This window comes from Populus euphratica, unplaced genomic scaffold (genome assembly GCF_000495115.2).
Source record: "Populus euphratica unplaced genomic scaffold, PopEup_1.0 scaffold172.1, whole genome shotgun sequence".
NCBI classification, from domain to species: Eukaryota; Viridiplantae; Streptophyta; class Magnoliopsida; order Malpighiales; family Salicaceae; genus Populus; species Populus euphratica.
In genome coordinates, this window is record NW_011499920.1 from 237,787 (window position 1) to 258,589 (window position 20,803).

Below are 20,803 nucleotides of genomic sequence, written 5' to 3' on the forward strand. Positions count from 1 at the left end.
TTTTTTTAATGCTTAAGTTTTGCTTTGATTAATATCAAGTTTATGCCTTTCGTTTCCTTTCCCTTACTTAATTAACTTTTATCTTATTCATGTTCTTATTTTGTTTATTTATTTTTCTTTCTTTATTATGTTTATTATGTCAAGGTGAAAAGGGTACACTAATAGTGTAAGAATAAGTATAATATAAACTTAACATGGACTTTAATGTTTGATATTAATATGTTTTGTATTTGTTATCTTGTTCACTTTTTAATATTTTGCTTGTTAAATGACTAATCTTGATTTAAGTTGTATAACACTTGGTACAACAAATGCTTGAGACTTTCATAACCCATATTGTATGGTATAACCAACATCTAAACTATGAAAGAAACTTGATTTATTGTTAACATAAATTATAATCATGAATATCTGACAACATTTACAAGTATTAGTATTATTTGAATAAGATAACTAATATAATCATGTTAACAATTTATAATCTGATTGGAATCTCCTTTGTGTGTGGTTTCCAATTGAGTAATAAGAGTTTATATTATACTTATTTGACATACCATTAGTGGATCCTCTAACATTAACATTTTTTGTTATCATTGTCTAATCCTTACATTGATCTTTCATCTCAAAATTCTTATCAACTTCTTCTTTTTCTTCTTTTATTACTACTACTACTACTACTACTACTACTATTATTGATACTGTTACTATTGCTACTACTACTACTATTATTGTTGTTGTTGTTGTTTATAATTGTTATTTATAATTTATATAAATAACCTTACTATGATTCAACCTCAGTCTTGCCGGGTTATTTATTACTTCGACACTTCTGTACTTAGCAGAAAACATCAATATTTTGGTCATGTCATATATAACTAAAAAAGTTTGGGGTATAGTAGTACACTTTAAGGAGTAACTAATTATAAGGCTGATATCTCTTATATAACATATATTAGGTTTCTATATTGGAGCTCATTTCACTATGTGTTTCAGGTTGCGCGGTTTGTTCATCTAGTATGAAGTTCTTATGCAAGTTTGAAATATAATGTATTAGATAAATCCAATCTTTCATGAACGAGTGAGAAATGATTATTGGGTTAGACCTAGTCTAGCCATGAAGGATGGACTGTATTCAAATTTATTTTAGAGTGATATTTTATTTTCCGCTACTGTAAAATCTAGTATTTTGACTTTTCTTTAACTTTTCTAATTTAGTATTTCTGTTATGCTTCTGTAATTGTTTTGGTATATCATCTTCTGTAATTTATGTTGTGTTTTGGAGTAATAACATAATTTCAAGAATATATTTGTTGAGTATCTATAATATCCGTTCAGTTTCTGCAATCATATTTCTGTTTTTTTTGTTAATTATGGCTATCAAAAAAGATGATTCATTTCAGTCTATAAGTGTGAGGTTGGATGGAAAGAATTATTTATACTAGAGTTATGTAATTAGAAATTTTCTTAAGGGTAAAAAGATGTGGGGATATGTTAGTGGAATTTATGTGATACCCAAGAATACTCATAAGGGGGATGTTGTTTTGATAGATACATGAGAAGAAAACAATACAAAGATTATTACTTGGATTAACAATTCTATGAGATAGTTACGCAGTTGACAAAGTATGAGATAAAAAATAGAGTTTAAGATTATCTACAAAGGTTATTTATGCAATCAAATTTTACAAAGTAATATAAGTTAGAGAATGACATATAAGCTCTTCATAAAAAAATATAATCATTTAGGAGTTTTATTCTGCTATGACAAATCTTTAGGATTAGTTGGCTTTTATAGAATCTGTAAAATTAAAGGTATGTGGTGCCTATACTGAACGTAAAGAGCAGCAATGATTGATACAATTTTTAACAACACTTTGTAGTGATTTTGAAGGACTTAGAGGTTCAATCCTTCATCATTCTTTATTGCCTTTTTTAACTCTATTGTTAGTGAGTTATTGGTTAAATAAATACGTCTTTAATCTTATTCTAAAAAGGGAAGTCTTTTTGCTTTGAATCCTTTTGTACTAATAATACCTTTTAAATAATTCTTGAGTCATTAGAATAAGCCTTTCATAATGGTTTGCTTCAACAAGTGTAGTTTTTTTAAGCAGAAAAGTCATTGAAAGGCTTAGTTTTCCAAGTTAAGATAATAGAATCAAGCTTGGAAGCATGACAACCAATCATAATCTAATGCTTATAGATCACCTTATGGTTATAAACTATCACACCATAATACTATGATAGTAGCTTCATTAGGCTTTATCACCAATCCTGGTACTTTGGTTGAGCAATTTCAGAAGTTTTTCTCCAGGCAGCCATAAACAATGTCCACTTCTCTTTTTACAGGTCAATTGCTTTATAGTTCTTCCGGTATGTCACATTCTGAATGAGTTTTGGATTCTAGTGCTTTACATGATATGTCTCTAGATTTTTCATCATTTACCTCTATGTCCCTTTCATCCTCCATTCTTGTTATGAATGCTGATGGTACTCCCATGCCCTTAATAGGTATTGGTTTTATTGTCACACCTCACTTGTCTCCCCCCTTGTTTTGAAACTCAAATTGAATCTTGCTTTTATTGATTAAATATGTGATTCTAGTGATTATTTAGTTATATTTTCTTGTTTTTTTTGTTATGTACAGAATTTGCAGTCATAAAAGCTGATTAGGATAGGCCGTAGGGAGAATGGACTATATATTTTAAATAGTTAAAAGTGTTAGTTGTCATTGCTGTTGTTAGTACCACTGTTGATTTGTCTTCCTTTCATTTGAATCCTTCATCCTCTAGTTTTTATTTATGACATTCCCGTCTAGGTCATGTTTCGTCTTCTTGTTTAAAATTTTAGGCATCCACAGGAGCTTTAAGAAATTTAAACACTTGTGATATTTCTGATTGTAGTAGATATAAATTGATAAAATTTTCCACTTACCTTTTAATCAAAGTATTTCTATTTCTTCTTCACCTTTTGATTTAATCATTCTTATATATAGAGACCTTCTCCTATTGCTATTAATCATTATTAGTATCTTTCTGGATTATAATGAATGTAAAAAAAGGTATCGTTATTTTAATCCAATAACTTAGAAACTTTATATGACTCGTCATATTGTCTTTCTCTAGCATATATATATATATATATATATATATATATATATTTCTATTCCATTCACTACTAATACCTTGACGAGATCTAATATTATTCATAAGATCCTTTTTTTTAAGGATTCTAGTAGTTTATCATCTCAGATTCCTAGTATCTCTTTCCATGTTCGATTAATTTGTACTAATCATCTTACAGGTGCTAACACTTTACTCTTCGACACATTTAAAACTTCATTCTCATCTATAGCCCGCCAAGCTTAGTCTGAGATTGTGGATTCACCTTTACTTTAATCTATACATATTCATAAGTCCTCAAAATTATCAGACTTTACTTATTCCTATTATTCTTTATCATTTACTTCCTTTTAGCATATCTCCTATAACAAAGGACAATGAAGATAGAAATGCATCATAATTATTATAATAATAAAGAATAAAATAGTTTATTATAGATGTACACATATTGAAAAAAAATAGACCTTAATTTTAGATTTTCACCACTCCTCAAGTGTCGAAATTGTTCCAAGTTCAGCACTCCAACCTGCTCTCCTTTCAGAAATCAACTTTTTCCATGATCTCTAATATTTTCTAATTTCATCCCACTTATTCTTTAATTGTACTTTCATTAATGCATGATCAGTCCACTCTTTAAAATAATTCATAACATATTTCCAATCAGTTATGTTAAATTGTGTGTTTGGTTGTATGCCTTTCTCAATTGCTTTAATACATATGTCACAAAAAGTGTTCAACATCTCTCTAGTCCAACAAGCCTTATATTATGATTGAGAATATTTCATGTTCTTGGTTAATTTTTTTTGTTTAATATATAATTAATAGGTTAATTTTCTAGAGGCAATGTAATAGACATGGAATGCACAATCTTTCTTAAAACAATAACTTAAAGAAAGCATGCAATTTAAAAGCATAGACTTATAGAATGAGCTATCCAAAGCATTAGGTGCATAATAAAATTATAGTGGTAGTTAATTTATTCCTAAGCTGTTAATATATCCCATATAACATGGTTGTACTTTTTTTCCAAAACTATCTAAAAATTAAAAACATGTAACTGAATAAAAAAACAGTAACGCGTACTTGATATCTAATGGCAGTGGTAGCAGACATATATAACTACGAAAATATAAGAACAAGGCTGTAATAAGAACAACCCTAAAAAGAGCTGTAATCTTTTCCTCGAACCTATGTAAAACTTAAAAACATATAACTACAAAAAAAAGACATTATAACTCACGTCCGATATCTAGTGGAGGTTATAAATTATATGATTGGTTTGGGAGAGCCATGTACTTGTAAATTCCCTCATCCATCCATCAATGATTTCTGTTTCTGTAGTATATGCTACAACTCATGTTTTTGAAAGAGTAGTACCTAGGTTTTAGTATATAACAAATTTTTATTTCATAATCATGACTTTTTGATATATATATATATATGTATGTATGTATGTATGAATAGAGAGAGAGAGAGAGAGAGAGAGAGGTGTAGGTTGCGTGCATCTTGTATTTTTCATGTAACTTAAATATGAAATCTATATAAAAAAATATAAAATTATTGTTAAGTCTTATGATTTTTATGATTTTCTAAGTTAATTCAGTTCTCTATGAAAATCATAAAATGATTTTTTCAGGGAGTATTGATTTTTTCATGGAAGCATGATATCTAATATCTTTTATAGGTAATGTTTATCTATTATAAAGTTATAAAAAGTTATAAAAGAGCCCTTGAAATATATCCTGTGTTGTATGAAATTTTATCCCCAAATTAATCTAATAATTAAAAACATATAACTTCAAAAAACACACAATAACTGACCTTGATGTAAATTATTTAATCAAAATAGAGATCGGTAATGGTTATGCTTATGCTTTCCAAAAGATAAATTTTGAAGCCCTCTTTTGTTCTTGTAACCAAAGCAAAAAAGATTGTTGATATAGATTAAGAGTTACAGTAGATACAATGATGTCAACTAATTGGTCTTTAAATCAAAACAGATAAAGAGAAATTATACAAAGGGAAGAAGTAGAGTATGTTTATGGAAGCAGATCAGGCATGGTATATACAGTTTCTAAAGTAAATTCATAAGAAATGTACCTTTGGGAGCATAATATTTTTATCATGTCTTCAACCGTGAAAAGAGCTCATAAAGATAACAAATCTATAGTAGATGGCTAAGATCTACAATCGGCTACAAACAATAATGAGTGGGTGCGGTGCAGTCTACGTGAGTTTGAATGAGAGAGGGAAGAACAGTGGCGCGAGCAGTGAATCAGCTAGTCAAGGTGAGTGTGTGAGGTTGGTGTGAGCTTGGCGTGATAGAGGGAAGCAGAGTGGAGAGAGCAAGGGAAGATTGCAGAGAGGAAAATGCATCAACTTTGTTGACCGACACCAAACTATTCCTAAAGATGGTCAGGATCTTCTTGAGATGGTTTGCGGTCTATATGAAGTTAAGCTGAGTAGAGGAGGACAAATCAATGAGACGAGGGAAGCATAGTGGAGGAGAACAGACAATGAAAGCACAGTAGAGGGGGAGAAATCAAACTAATTTGTATTTTAGATAATGAACATTATTTTTTAGCAACGTTTTCTAAACAATAGCCATAACAAAAGCAAGCCAGACTTGCTTTTGCTACTCTTATGGTTGAAACACAAGTTTTTGAGGGACTTATGCATCAAAATATATGAAATACAGTTAATCAAACATATATAAATTATTAACACATCTAAATGTGGAAGCTACCACATAACCAAACACTATCTCGGTCCCTCACTTAACCATGCTTTTGTTTTTTGAAGTAATAGAACAATAAGTGTTAAAAAAAGGCATTCATTTATCATTATTATTCTTCAATTATTGCATGATAATAAAAAAGATAAGGAAGTTTTAAAAAGTATAAAACTGACTATATATAAAAATCAAAATTCTAAACAATCAGATAAATAAAATAGAATATAAAATTAAAGATGAAAAATTCAAAATTAAATATAAAAATAACAAAAATTTCATACTAAAATATAATATTCCAAGCATTTTCTTACGGTCTTCCTCTACCTCATTTAGCATGACCAAATTTATTTTGGGTTTCAGGATGTAAACTTTTTACATAATACAATTGGAACAATTTGTTTTCACAAATGTTCTGTACTCTTGCATCGCATACCATGCCTAAATTATTATTATTATTATTTTGGCATTTTTTCATGTTATTGGAACATCCAAGTATCTTTTAAGACAAACAATCTTGAAATTTAGGAAAAAAGATATGATAAGGAATATACTTGTTGTCTAACTATCATGTGGTTTCCAATTAGATCCTAAACAAAAACAAATTTCAAATTGGATCCCCCATTGAACCCCGGTTTCTAGGTTATTTTAAGACAAATATGTTCTTATGTCTTATGATTTAAAGGAGAAAAATCCTAAGGTGAGTGTTAGCTGGGAAATGTTTGGTAGATGAAGGAGTTGATTGGAAATTGTTTTTGTTTAGCGACCTAATAGAGATTCAGATGATAATTGGAGGATGAATAGCTACTTTTACCCAAGAGTTTTTAAGAAGTATGTGATAAATTCAAAGTATCATGTTGGATGTTCATAACTATCTTCAAGAATTTCTCTTCTCAATCCATCACAAAAAACAAAACCATGAGCTATATTGGTACCAAAATGTGCTATTTTTAGTCCAATCTCCTAAGCTTTTCACTTGTCTTCTTTTTTTGAGAATGACCATTCACATGTTGAGAAATAAAAAGTTTTCTTGGTATAATTGCACTTCTATGCTAAAACCTAATCCAAGAGGCACATGAATTGTCAAGCAACAAAAAGACGACTACTTTGTTAGGCTTACCTCCTTAGCCAATTCATGACTAATCTAGGAGATTAACTCTCTTGAAGGTTCTGATCAATCCATCGAGCTAGACTGAGTTTACATAATACATGTTTTTGCCTTTGTATTGGTGTGGAAGACTTTTGCTTTTGCTGTATAAGATAAACCAATACTTAAGTAGATACTCTTTCAAATTCCTTAACAAAACAAGAAGTGGTTAGCTTCAAGTTAAAAAAAAGTGAGTGGTGTGCACTCGTTTTGCTTTTTACCCCATATAAAAACTTGCTGCTCTCCCACTAGCAGGGCTTAAAAGGTAAGTGATGCTAACTTCTGCTTATAGACTATTCATCTTGATAGAATATAGCTAGCTAGTCTACCAACTCTGATTCCATTTCTTGCAAAACTGCATTGAAGTTTCAATTTTTTTGGTATTTAGCTTACGGTGCAATACAAGATATTTCTAGTTCCAAGTTCTATATCTTTTAGCGCAAGATATTTCTAGTTTTTCTAGTTCCAAGTTCTATATCTTTTAGCAGCTTGAGTCTTACTCTTTCAGAAACTTTGACAGAAAAATATGGGAAAACCAAGACCAATATGTGTTCTGGTTTGTCTTTTTCTCTTTCTCTGTGGCCAAGTCATCTTGACGATCACGAAGGTGGAGGCCACTAGCAATGTAAGTAAGCCCTTCAAGAATCTGCAAGAGATTTCTGTTCCTCCATGTTAAATTTAATTTTCATAGACAATGAAGAAGTTAATCCATAAATTCTTGTGTTATTCAAGTAGGTCCACATTGTTTATCTAGGAGGAAAGCAGCATGATGATCCTATACTAAAAACAGATTCACATCATGATATGCTTGCTAATGTTGTGGGGAGGTATGGTAAGCTTTATTATGATAGTTGTGAATCAAAATCATAGTGAACTGCTTGTTTTTTACTGGTCAATGTTATTCTGCAGCAAGGAAATCGCCTCAGAATTGATGGTGTACAGCTACAAACATGGTTTCTATGGGTTTGCAGCCAAGTTGACAGAGTCTCAGGCTCAAAAAGTTGCCGGTAGCTGCACAAACAAACATTACATTTTGTCTCATTTATGTTTCCGGGCTTATATTTAATGCAATCAATAATGATATGATCATGTTATAGTGTTAGCCAGCCATTAGATTGTCATTTGTTATATAAGCTATGGTTTGATACACTGAACCTTATCAGAATTGCCTGGCGTTGTTCGAGTTATACCAAACAGTCTTCACAGGCTACAAACATCTAGGAGTTGGGATTTCCTAGGCCTATCTGCTCATTCTCCTGCCAATACTCTTCATAACAGCAGCATGGGTGATGGTGTTATCATAGGTGTTCTTGACACAGGTAATTCTCTCTGATGTTTCTTAATCTGTCTATCACATGTTCATTAAAGGTGTATTCTGAAGAAGTAATCGGCCGCAAACAGGAATATGGCCGGAGGCTAAAGCGTTTAGTGATAAAGGACTTGGACCAATCCCATCCCACTGGAAAGGTGTTTGTGAATCCGGAAAGCGCTTTAAGGCCAAAAGGCACTGTAACAAGAAAATTATTGGAGCCCGTTGGTTTGTTGAAGGATTTCTTGCTGAATATGGTCAGCCATTGAACACATCTGGGAACAGGGAGTTCTTTTCCCCAAGAGATGCAAATGGACATGGGACTCACACAGCCAGCACTGCAGCTGGTACTTTCATAGACAATGTCAGCTACAGAGGCCTTGCACATGGAACTATAAGAGGTGGTGCACCTCGTGCTCGGTTGGCAATATACAAGGTTTGTTGGAATGTTCTTGGAGGACAATGCTCTTCTGCCGATATATTGAAAGCTTTCGATGAAGCCATACATGATGGGGTTGATGTGTTATCACTGTCTATTGGGTCTTCAATTCCTTTATTTTCAGATATTGATGAACGTGATGGCATAGCTACTGGTTCCTTTCATGCTGTGGCCAAGGGAATCACTGTAGTATGTGGAGCTGCAAATGATGGACCTTTTGCTCAGACAGTGCAGAATACAGCTCCTTGGATTTTAACCGTTGCAGCCAGCAGCATGGATCGAGCCTTTCCTACTCCTATAACACTTGGGAACAATAAAACTTTCCTGGTATGGAGCTTTTCCTACTTCTTGGATTTTAACCATTTCAACCAGCAGCATGGATCGAGCTTAAAACCGTTGCATTCAAAGTTAAATTGTTAACTGTAGAACCGATGATTTCAGCACAGGCTACAACATTGAATTTTCACACAAATCTTGCAGGGCCAAGCCATATATTCTGGAAAGGAAATTGGTTTCAGAAGCTTAATTTATCCAGAGGCCAAGGGACTGAACCCCAACTCTGCAGGGTAGTTTGATTCATTGGCTCATAACAAAATGCAATGACATTTTTTGACAGAAATAAATTTCATTGTCTAAACTGGTTTGCTTGCAGTGTCTGTCAATTTCTCTCAGTTGATAATTCTATGGTAGCCGGAAAGGTTGTTCTCTGCTTCACCTCAATGAATCTTGGCGCTGTAATAAGTGCTTCAGAAGTTGTTAAGGAAGCAGGTGGAGTGGGGTTGATTGTTGCTAAGAATCCCAGTGAAGCCTTGTACCCCTTCACTGATGGTTTCCCATGCGTTGAAGTCGACTATGAGATTGGAACACGGATTCTGTTTTACATCCGATCTACGAGGTAACATCGCCATCATTCATGATTACCAGAACTAGGATCTCTTTTGATCCTTAGACCCTGTATGTTTGATTGGCAATATGCAGGTCCCCTGTTGTAAAGTTGAGCCCTTCTAAAACAATTGTGGGCAAGCCTGTGTTGGCAAAGGTGGCACGTTTCTCATCTAGAGGGCCTAATTCAAATGCTCCTGCAATTCTGAAGGTAACATTACTTCAATCAATGACCTGCAGAATGTTTTACATCTTAACTTAACTGAGCTTAAAGATAATGACTAATCATTTGGGAACAAGTTTCATAGAAATTCATTCCTTTTAAGCATGACATTAGTAATAACCAGGAGAATTCATAACCTTATTCTTCAAATTAAAGGGTTTCGGTATCCTAAAAAAAAAATTAAAATGAATGCAGAGTAATAACCAGGAGAATTCATAACCTAATTCTTCAAATTAAAGGGTTTCGGTATCCTAAAAAAAAAATTAAAATGAATGCAGCTTGTATTATTTATCCTTCAATTCAAGTTAGATAAGTCCTATGTCTTCAGTCACATGTCCATGTTACCCTGCAAGTTGCAGGTTACAACTTGGGCCATTTTTAAGATATTTGAGCATAATTTGAAAGCATTGTGTTGCATAATCTGAAAATTTCTGTTTGGCAAGCCTGATATAGCTGCACCTGGGGTGAACATTTTAGCTGCTACTTCGCCTCTTGATCGATTCCAGGATAGTGGATATGTCATGCATTCAGGAACATCAATGGCAACTCCTCATATCTCAGGCATAACGGCTCTTCTTAAAGCAATGCATCCTGATTGGTCGCCAGCAGCAATTAAATCTGCATTTGTCACAACTGGTATCCATTCTGTTACCTTAGGCAGTCTGAATTGTCTTAGTAATCTGATCACAATTACAACACTATCTACGCAGGTTTCTCTTACTGTATTTAATCTTCGAAATCTTGATGCAGCATGGATAAATAATCCTTCAGGTTTTCCAATATTTGCCGAAGGATCTCCCCTAAAGTTGGCCGATCCATTTGACTATGGAGGAGGCATTGCAAATCCAAATGGCGCAGCACACCCAGGCCTGGTTTATGACATGGGCTCAGATGACTACGTGAATTACCTCTGTGCCATGGACTACAACAACACTGCTATCTCTAGGCTCACAGGAAAGCCCACAGTATGCCCCACTGAAGGACCATCCATTTTGAACATTAACCTGCCTTCCATAACCATACCAAATCTAAGAAATTCCGTTACCCTCACCAGAACTGTTACCAATGCAGGAGCCTCCAACTCCATTTATAGAGTTGTGATTGAGGCTCCATTTTGCTGCAGTGTCTCAGTAGAACCTCATGTCTTGGTCTTCAACCATACAACTAAGAAGAACACCTTCAGCGTGACGGTCAACACAACCTACCAGGTGAATACAGGATACTTTTTTGGGAGCATCACATGGATTGATGGAGTGCATACTGTGAGAAGTCCCTTGTCTGTCAGAACTGAAATCTCACAACCGTACATTGATGAAAAATAAGAAATACTTGTTTCCACGAGGCTCATTACTTTATGAATCCAAAGTCAATTTAAATAACAGTTTTTTTTAGTTTTTTTTTTCTTGTCCTTTCATTCAATGTTTCCATATTCCGTGTGCTCCCTTGGTCACAAGTGTAGCTTCAAAGAAGTTAGGCCTTTACACACCCTGTATCCCTCTAGTTTACTCTGTTGATGGTCCAATTTTCAGCACAAAGGTTTAGCAATGGATAGAGAACAGAATTGTCAAGATGAATTACATTAATTCCATCCCTTCAAACCATAGTTATTACACTGGCTGGCTCAGTGAGTTGATCATAGGAAACCTCTGCCCCAAAGCTTGATCCAGACCGAGTTTCAAGTTACATAAACAAAAAAAAAAAAAAACATTGACTTGGTGAAACCTGGTTGACACGGCAAGGGTTTTAGTGACTCGATTAACTTGTTCAAACTCAGTTCAAACCTTGTCAGATCAACTCTAAGGAATTATTTTTAAAAAGAATGAAATGACAGATCTAGGTTGATCCGGTGACCCAGTGGTCACCGATCCAGGTAGTCGGTCCCGAGCTGACAACTATGTTTTAAACGGATAATAGAAGCAGAATAGCGAACAGAATTCCAAATTCTGATAGTTGATAATTAATTGCCTACTCTAGTCTCTGAAATGTTATAATAATGTTGGGATTCTTGATTTCTGATGTATTTCATACATTAAAATGCACTTAAATAGAGGAGAAACGACTGCTTTCTGCATGATTTATTTGGTCATGTGTTCTAAAAGAACTAGGATTTGAAGAAGGTGAGGAGTCAAGGAGCAAGGGTGTGGATAATTTGCATGCAAATCATATCAAGAAAAAACAAGAACATTATCCAGCATTTTTTCCGATTTAAACCTCCCGTTTTATCATTTTAAGGCAGGAAACATTCTGTCACACTTAAAAATAGAAGAAAAAGAAAAAGAAAGTGAAAAAGTCTTCAGGCAGGTTAACCTGGATGGCTAATTTCAGCACAGCTTATTTCAACTTGACTCTTTCAGAGTTCCTACTCTTCTTTTTGTCTTTTAGTGATATAGAGATTGTATTTTTTAGGTGCCCTCTTCTCCAAGCTGTTCAAATATTCAACAATTGTGGGTTCTAATTAGACTCCTGAATTTTCTGCGACTGTTGACGTAAAAGAGCAGAATGAAACAAAACCTTATGTGGAAGGTTTGGAAATATGGTGTGCTGATCCAATGTAATGTCCCTGAAATCTTCAAAAACCTCTGATATGTATCCATAGGTTTGATTAGCCTCAAAATCTTGAATGATTGAATTCGATATCAAGTTTTAGCAGAAAGGTTTGACAATCGATGAAACTACATGAAACAGGAAAAATAAATAAATAAATTAAAGACAGGGTAAAGAAAAATAAATAAATAAATAAATTAAAGACAGGGTAACTAGAAGAGATCTAAATAGTGGTTTCGAAATAGTAATTTCTAGTGGATAACTCAGAACTCCGCAGTTTCTTTCGACAATTAGATAGCTGAATTATCAGAGTGTAGACTATTATCAGTCAAGAAAATTTTAAGCAGTCTCTATCCTTTGCAGACTTAAGAAATATCATTTTTCTGTTAGAATTTTTTATGGTAGATTCATCCTTAGTCCTTAAGCATCCTCTACATTCAACATTCGTTTTTTCTTAACTTAAACTAAATTTTAGTAAAGGGTGACTAATAGCACTCATTATGACTATAAATTATCCAATCCCAGAGAGTAAATTCATCACTGCCTCACCAAAATAACAGATATCATGGGAACTCTTTCCATGAGAAAGAACAGAAGCACAACTTCAATGCTTGTGTTACTTAGCACTCTCTTTATTCTCAATGACCGGAACAGCTTGGTTGTGTCGGCGGATAACACAAGAAAAGTTAGTACCTCCAACTGTAAGATCGTCCTTTACTTTAACATATTTTTGAATAACGCATGAAGCCATCCAACAGGTTCACATAGTTTACATGGGTGAGAAGCAGCATAGTAATCTCAAGCTCATTACTGATTCTCATATTGACATGCTCGCGTCAGTTGTTGGCAGGTATGTCTCATGATATAGTAATGCCATTCGTTCTTGAGATATATGACTTGATTTCTTGATTCCAAGTGGCACGAGAATACAGAAATCAGTATGGTTTTTGTGTTTTCCTTGTATATTATTGTTTAACTTCACTTATACTGCAGCAAAGAGGCTGCTGTCAAGTCAATGATTTATAGTTACCAGCATGGCTTCTCTGGATTTGCAGCTATGCTTTCAAAGGATCAAGCAAAGATGATTGCTGGTACTTTCATATTAACTGTTCTTCTTTTTCCTTAATGTATAACTAATTAAGCCTTTTAAAGAGTGACTTGATCAAATGTATGTTACATAGCAAGATTAGTAATTCTTATCACTATTGGCTACCATCTGTCACTTTTTAGAGCTACCTGGAGTTGTTCATGTAACACGCAATCAGCTTCATTCGCTGCAAACTACTAGAAGTTGGGACTACCTTGGCCTTTCCACACATTATCCTTCTAATCTCTCACATAAAGCCAAGAAGGGTGATGGAATCATCATTGGTTTCTTTGACTCAGGTATTTCTCTCTCTCAATCTCAATAGCTAGGCACTCAAATGGATGTATTTAGAAAGAAAGTTTTAATGGTCTCGAAATGATGACAGGAGTGTGGCCAGAGTCGGAAGTATTCGATGACGAAGGGTATGGACCAGTTCCAACACGTTGGAAAGGTCACTGTGATTCAGGACAACTCTTTAATGCCACAGCAGATTGTAACAAAAAACTAATAGGAGCAAAGTGGTTCATTGATGGTTTCTTAGCAGAAAACAAAGAGCCATTCAACACCACTGAAAAACCAGATTACCTGTCCCCTAGAGATGTTGTTGGACATGGCACACATGTTTCTGCTATTGCCGCTGGCTCTTTTGTCAGTAACACAAGCTTTAAAGGCCTTGGTCTAGGATTAGCAAGAGGTGCTGCAACCCGTGCTCGCATAGCCATGTATAAGGTCTTCTGGAATGTGGGACCAGTGATATGCTCATCAGCTGATTTATTGAGAGCCTTTGATGAAGCAATACATGACGGAGTTGACCTGTTGTCACTTTCTATTGGCAGCTTTGTTCCCCTATTTTCAGATGTTGACGAACGCGATGGGATCGCTATTGGTGCATTTCATGCTGTGGCCAAAGGTATTCCTGTTATTGCTGCTGCTGGAAACACTGGACCTCATGCTCAGACGATACAGAATACAGCACCTTGGATTCTAACCGTTGCAGCTTCTACTGTAGATCGTTCCTTTCCTACACTCCTTACACTTGGGAACAATATAACCATAATGGTATTTTCTATAATCTGACATACTAATATCAATTCTAATTTTTATAATAACATGGAAATCATTGTTATGGATTGCTTTATTGAACAATTCCAGTGAAAAATCATCTCCTTGTAGGGTCAAGCCTTGTTTGCTGGGAAGGAAATCGGTTTTACTGGTTTGGTGTACCCTGAGACCTCTGAACTTGTCTACCCGAGGTAAGCAATGGAGTTCATTTATAGGCTTTTAATGAGTCCTCCTTCATGAAACTTCATTCATCATTAATGCAAAGCATCAATGCTGGCCATGAACCCTGATTAGTGACTTTGTAAAGCTTTGTGAAAATATTCCTGTTGAGAAAAACCAGTTACGAAACCAAAATTGTCATTGCAGCTTCTGTGAGTCACTTTCATTTAATAACACTTCAGTGGATGGAAAAGTAGTTTTGTGCTTTACAACAGTAGGTTCAAGAGCTGTTCTAACAACAGCTGCGTCAGCTGTGAGAGAAGCTGGGGGTGTAGGAGTGATTGTTGCTAGAAATCCAAGTGACATGCTAGGTTCCTGTGGCAATGACTTTCCATGTGTCGTAGTAGACTATGAGCTTGGTACCCAGATACTGTTCTACATTCGCTCTGCCAGGTATCAGAATCATTGTCAATGTTATCATTATCATAAATTTCAATTAGCGTAAGACTTTATTTTTGTAATTAACAGATATTTATTACTTGTTTTATGTGAGCAGATCTCCTACAGTAAAAATAAGCCCTTCTAAAACTCTTGTGGGGAATCCTGTGGCAACCAAGGTTGCTGACTTCTCCTCCAGAGGACCTAGTTCCATTGCTCCAGCCATTTTGAAGGTATCCATCTATTTTCGGTGCTTACCTTGTTGTAAAGGTTATGCAGCTTCAAATGGGACAAAAACTAGTTAATTAATGCCTCTGTGCTTCACAGCCAGACATAGCGGCACCTGGAGTAAGTATATTGGCTGCTAGTTCCCCTGCATATCCCTTTGAGGCTGGTGGGTTCTCTATTCTTTCTGGGACATCGTTTTCAACTCCCCATGTTTCTGGAATTGTGGCACTTCTTAAAGCAATTCAACCCAATTGGTCCCCCGCTGCTATCAGATCTGCAATTGTCACAACAGGTACATCCATAACCTCAACAACAACAAAACATTCTTCTAGTTACATGGACAAAGTCGATTTCTGTAGCATTTGAATTTATCATAAATGGCTAACCGTTAGTCACGATTCTTCTTTTCAGCATGGAAAAGTGATCCATATGGAGAGCCTATATTTTCTGAGGGATCCACTTGGAAACTGGCCGATCCATTTGACTTTGGAGGTGGCTTAGTGAACCCAAACAAAGCTGCAGAACCTGGTCTTGTTTATGACATGGGCACAAATGACTACATACATTACCTCTGTGCTGTGGGTTATAATGACTCATCAATCTCTCTTGTTGTAGGAAAAGTAACAACTTGTCCAGGTACCAAACCCTCTATTTTGGATGTGAATCTACCTTCCATTACCATTCCAAACCTGAGCAAGTCAGTGGTCCTGACAAGAACTGTAAAAAATGTTGGTTCTGTCAACTCCATGTACAAATCCTTGATCGTGCCTCCCATTGGCATTTCTGTATCCGTTAGACCTCAAACTTTAATTTTCAACTCTACCACCAACAGAGTCTCCTTCAAGGTTACTTTCACCACAACCCACAAAGTGAATACTAGATTCTATTTCGGAAGCCTGACCTGGACAGATGGTTTTCATGCTGTAACAAGTCCTATATCTGTAAGAACACAGATTATACAGTCATACACCGATGATAACTGAAAAACCAGCCTTCTGAGGCATTATATAGTAAAGATAGGGTGTATTCTCATGATGAACACAGTATAGTATTCAAATGCCCCTGTCTGGTGGATTTCTTTGTCTTCATTATATGACAGATGACACTCAAGTGACCCTCTCTGGGTTATAATAGTTTTTCTCTTAACATGTAGACTAAGCAATAGCACTAAGCAGTACATGGTGAGACAATTCAGATATCAAGGAGAACTGGGCAGCAATATCTTAAAACCATGAAAATTGAAGATTAATCTCAGCGAAACTCACTAAAGTGTTGAACCTAAATGATTGAACTGTCAAGTAAAGGAAAAAAAGGATTGATGGAATGCAGTCAATGAGGTAGGTTTAGGTAGAGTTGCATTAAGAACATCTCAAGAAAAATCAAGATACATATTTATCATACATTTTTATTTTGACTTCCCATCTTATCATTTCAAGAAAGTAAGTATTCTACTACTAATGGAAGAAATAAAAATAATCTAGCAGGTCAGCAAGCAACCTGCATGCCAAATTCATAATTTGGCTTGTTATTTAGTCCTAGTCTTTATTCACGTTGACATTGGAATTTAGAGGCCCTCCTCTTTAAGTTGTTTTGCTGATCATGGAATCTTATATCTGTTTTGAACCTTATATATGTATTCAATGATTATGATTGGGTAAAAAAATGGTTGATTGGATTAATATGATATCAAGTCTTGGAATGAAGGTTAGAATAATTAAAAAAAAAGAGACTAAGTTGATTCTCGAACTTGCTTTCTAGAGTTCTTGAATAAATGGTTTATTTGTTTAAGTGTGTCTTCATAAAGAGTACTTGTTTTAGTTGTAAAGAAGATGGATGGGTCTATGAGAAGATGGATGGATTTATGAGGATATGTATAAACTATAGGTAATTAAACAAGATCACTATTAAAAATAAATACCCACTCCCTCGTACTAATAATCTTTTTTTTTTTATTAGTTACAAGGAGTTCAATGTTTTTTAAAGATTGATTTGCAATTGGGGTATTACCAATTGAGGATTAGAAAGGAGAATATTTTTAAAATTACTTTTAGGACTCGTTATGGGCAATACGAGTTTCTATTGTTGTTTTTTGGGTTAACAAATGCACCAGAGACCTTTATGGACATGATGAACATGGTTTTTAGGTCGTTTATTGCTAGGTTTGTTATTATGTTCATTGATGATATCTTGGTGTATTCAAGGAGTGAAAAGGAATATAAAGAGCATTTTAAATTGGTGCTTCAAACTTTAAAAGATCAAAAGTTGTATGGAAAGCTCTTGAAGGGTAAGTTTTGGTTGGAGAGTGTCGGGTTTTTAGAACACGTGGTGTCTAGGAATGGGATTTCAGTTGATCCACAAAAAATGAAGGTAGTTAAGTAATGGTTTAGATCAACTACAATATTTGAGATTAGGAGTTTCCTAGGTTTAGCAGGGTACTGCAGGAGGTTTATATAGAATTTTTCATGAATTGCTGTTCTGTTGACTAAGTTGACACGAAAAGATGTCAAGTTTCAATGGTCAAAATAATGTGAAAAGAGTTTATTGGAGTTGAAAGAAAGGTTAATTACAGCTCCAATTTTGATAGTACCTTAAGGGGAAAAAAGAAAAAATAAAAAAAGGTGGTTCTATAACTAAAACAAAAAAAAATTAATGGTTTTACCATGTACTGTGATGCATCTAGGATTGACTCGAGTTGTGTTTTGATGCAGAATGGTAAAGTGATTGCTTATACCTCAATAAAATTGAAGATCCATAAGCAAAATTACCCTACACATGATTTGAAGATAGCTACGGTAGTGTTTTCCCTTAAGATTTAGAGACACTAGTTATATAGAGAGACATATGAGATATTTTCAAATCTTAAAAGTCTTCAATATATCTTTCAATAAAAGGGTTTGAATTTAAGACAGAGAAGATAGATATAACTGTCAAGTGATTATGATTGCATGTGTTAGTATCACCCGGGTAAGGTGAATATTGTTATTGATGCCTTAAACAAAAAATCCATGGGTAGTTTGACACATATTCAAGAGATGAGGAGACCCTTGATTAAAAAGTTACAAAGATGAGCGGGTCAATTTTGAGATTTATGAATCAGGAGCATTTTTAACTCATTTTCAAGCTAAGTCAAACTTGGTAGACTGGATTAAAGTAGCTTAGATGAAGAATGAACAACTTTGCAAGATTCAAGACAAATTAGAGTTAGGGTGCCACGACCTGAATTCTGAATTCATGACCAGCAATGTAGAAGTAGTGTCAAAAGAACACCTCACCCATGCTAAGTCTTAGAATGAATATATCAAAAAAACAAGTTATTCAAAAATACGTAGCATTTTTTATGCAGGACAAATAATAAGAATTAAATTAAAAAAGAAAGAAAGAAGCTTTAGAGAAAGAAAGAAGCTAAATAAGAGAAGAAAATGGATTAAAGATATGCAAAGTCTACAATATTTTCATTAATCATTCAAACTGTCTCACAAAATGACAGAGGAACATATAAATAGTAAACCCTACAACATTTCTCTTTTGGGCTCGGCTCATCAAATCAAACTATTTAACATAAATAATTTCAAATAAGTAAAACAACAATAAGACAGGCTCAAATGGGCTAAATTAAATAATAATGAGATAGACCAAAATTGACTTAGTCTCCTAACCAAAGCATGATAGGCTGGGCTATCCTACGTTGTTTCCGTCCATATACTCATGTAGTTTGTGGTATGGGTCTATTGTTCTCACCAATTCTTTCAAGGTTAGAAAAACTTGACCCTGTCTAGTGTAGCACTAGCCAACTCTAATAGTATTCCTAAAGATCTGGATAAAGCTGTTGTAAAGTATCTCTAGTAATCTAAGTGTAATCTAAGTCAGGTCGACCCACCCAACGAACTAGAAACTATTGAACCTCACCATTTCTATTAAAAACAACTTGTTCATCTAGAATAACATCAATATCATCCTTTTGTGCTGATATCAAAGTGATAAGGATAGAGGTTTCAAAAGGATCATTAGGAGGGAGTTAAGTGGTATCTTAAATGGATCAGTTGGAATAGGAAGTGGCTTATAGTACACAACTAGATCCTCAATGTTAAATGTAGAGCTAATGCTAAAATTATATGGTAAATTAAGAACATAAAAATTTGGACCAACCCATTGTAGCACTTTAAAAGGCTCGGCACTATATGCATGTAATTTTCAATTAGCTCCCGACGGAAATCGCTCGGGTACTATAACATAGTCTCCCACATTAAACTCATTATGTAGTCTATGTAAATCAGCTTGAAGTTTATATTGCGCATTACTTGCTTGAATCTATTTAGTGATCTCAGTATATAAATCTTGAATTCTACGTGTAAAAGACTCGGCTGACTTAGACACTCTACTATGAAGGGACTTGGGAAGAAGATCTAAAGGTTTCCTAAGCTTATAACCTTGTACAACATCAAAAGGACTCATGTCTATTGACCTATTAATAGACCTATTATTAGTAAACTGGGTTGTAGAAAAAATCAGATCTTAATTCTTATTATGATTACTAACTAGACACCTTAAAAGGTTGCGTAAACTCCTGTTAACCACCTTAGTTTGACCATCAGTTTGGGGGTGGTAAGTAGTAGAAAACTTCAATTTGATTCCCACCATATGCCAAATTTTTTTTCAAAAATAACTTGTAAATCTAACATTTCTATCTAAAACTATGGTTTGGGGCATACCATATAACTTGACAAACTCGTTAAAATAGAGTTTTGCAAATTTGAAGCATCTGTGGTCTTAGTACAAGAAATAAAATGGGCCATCTTAGATAAGTGGTTAACAATCACAAAAATAAAATCATGTTTCTTTGAAGCACGTGGAAGCCCAAGCACAAAATCCATGCTTACATCTTGCCAAGGGCAAGTGGGAATAGGTAATGGGGGTGTAAAGACCAATATTTTATTTTCAATGCTTAGCTAGTTAATAAGTTCAACATTGACCTACCAATTTGGCTACATCTTTTTTCAAACTAAACCAGAAAAATTGACGTTTCACCTCTTCGATGATTTTATTTCTTCCAAAATATCTTGAGAGACCTTTAGTATAAATCTCCCATATTAAAATTCATGCACGGATATTTTCAGGATACAAAGCTTATTATCTCGAAATAAATATCCATCTTGGAGGTGATAACTATTTATAATACGGTGATTCTCATCCTTCAATGTCAAGTATATTTCTTCAAATTCTGAGCAAGATTCATACTTCTCTTTGAGTCTCTCAAATCCTGTGACTTTAATATACATTACAGATAATAGTGTTATCCAATGATTCAAAGCATCTGTATCTTTCTTCTCTATTCTAGATTTATGTTTCAAAATAAATGAGTATGCTTGCAAATATTCAACCTAATGACCATGCTTGTGATTGAGCTTCTTTTAGGAGTTAAGATAGTGAAGGGCCTC

The 20,803-nt window shown here is 34.4% G+C and overlaps 2 protein-coding genes across 4 annotated transcripts; both read left to right on the forward strand.

The window, feature by feature from the left end:
* Positions 1-7,151: 7,151 nt before the first annotated feature.
* LOC105135033 (subtilisin-like protease SBT3.3) lies at positions 7,152-11,460 on the forward strand. 3 transcript variants are annotated; one of them, XM_011039707.1, is made up of 11 exons: positions 7,152-7,262; positions 7,506-7,622; positions 7,733-7,824; positions 7,907-8,004; positions 8,161-8,316; positions 8,399-9,072; positions 9,226-9,311; positions 9,398-9,640; positions 9,724-9,838; positions 10,294-10,486; positions 10,601-11,460. In XM_011039707.1, the coding sequence occupies exons 2-11, from the start codon at positions 7,524-7,526 to the stop codon at positions 11,170-11,172; spliced, it is 2,328 nt and encodes a 775-aa protein (XP_011038009.1). In that variant the 5' UTR covers positions 7,152-7,262; positions 7,506-7,523; the 3' UTR covers positions 11,173-11,460. The 3 variants fall into 3 exon arrangements, with proteins under 3 accessions (XP_011038009.1, XP_011038008.1, XP_011038010.1); XM_011039706.1 differs by lacking the exon at positions 7,152-7,262 and having other exon boundaries at positions 7,458-7,622; XM_011039708.1 differs by lacking the exons at positions 7,152-7,262; positions 7,506-7,622 and having other exon boundaries at positions 7,742-7,829.
* Positions 11,461-12,868: 1,408 nt separating this feature from the next.
* LOC105135034 (subtilisin-like protease SBT3.5) lies at positions 12,869-16,473 on the forward strand. Its single transcript, XM_011039709.1, has 10 exons — positions 12,869-13,079; positions 13,153-13,244; positions 13,388-13,485; positions 13,625-13,780; positions 13,867-14,540; positions 14,655-14,734; positions 14,910-15,155; positions 15,259-15,373; positions 15,468-15,660; positions 15,780-16,473. The coding sequence occupies exons 1-10, from the start codon at positions 12,960-12,962 to the stop codon at positions 16,349-16,351; spliced, it is 2,346 nt and encodes a 781-aa protein (XP_011038011.1). The 5' UTR covers positions 12,869-12,959; the 3' UTR covers positions 16,352-16,473.
* The last annotated feature ends 4,330 nt before the right edge of the window (positions 16,474-20,803 follow it).

Bases quoted from the DNA above. Each gene is read 5' to 3' on its own strand.
- LOC105135033 (XM_011039707.1), top strand. From the start codon at position 7,524: ATGGGAAAACCAAGACCAATATGTGTTCTGGTTTGTCTTTTTCTCTTT. The intron at 7,825-7,906 runs GTATGGTAAGCT...GTTATTCTGCAG, and splicing joins CTTGCTAATGTTGTGGGGAG to CAAGGAAATCGCCTCAGAAT. The intron at 8,317-8,398 runs GTAATTCTCTCT...GGCCGCAAACAG, and splicing joins CATAGGTGTTCTTGACACAG to GAATATGGCCGGAGGCTAAA.
- LOC105135034 (XM_011039709.1), top strand. From the start codon at position 12,960: ATGGGAACTCTTTCCATGAGAAAGAACAGAAGCACAACTTCAATGCTT. The intron at 13,486-13,624 runs GTACTTTCATAT...GTCACTTTTTAG, and splicing joins TCAAGCAAAGATGATTGCTG to AGCTACCTGGAGTTGTTCAT. The intron at 14,735-14,909 runs GTAAGCAATGGA...TTGTCATTGCAG, and splicing joins TCTGAACTTGTCTACCCGAG to CTTCTGTGAGTCACTTTCAT.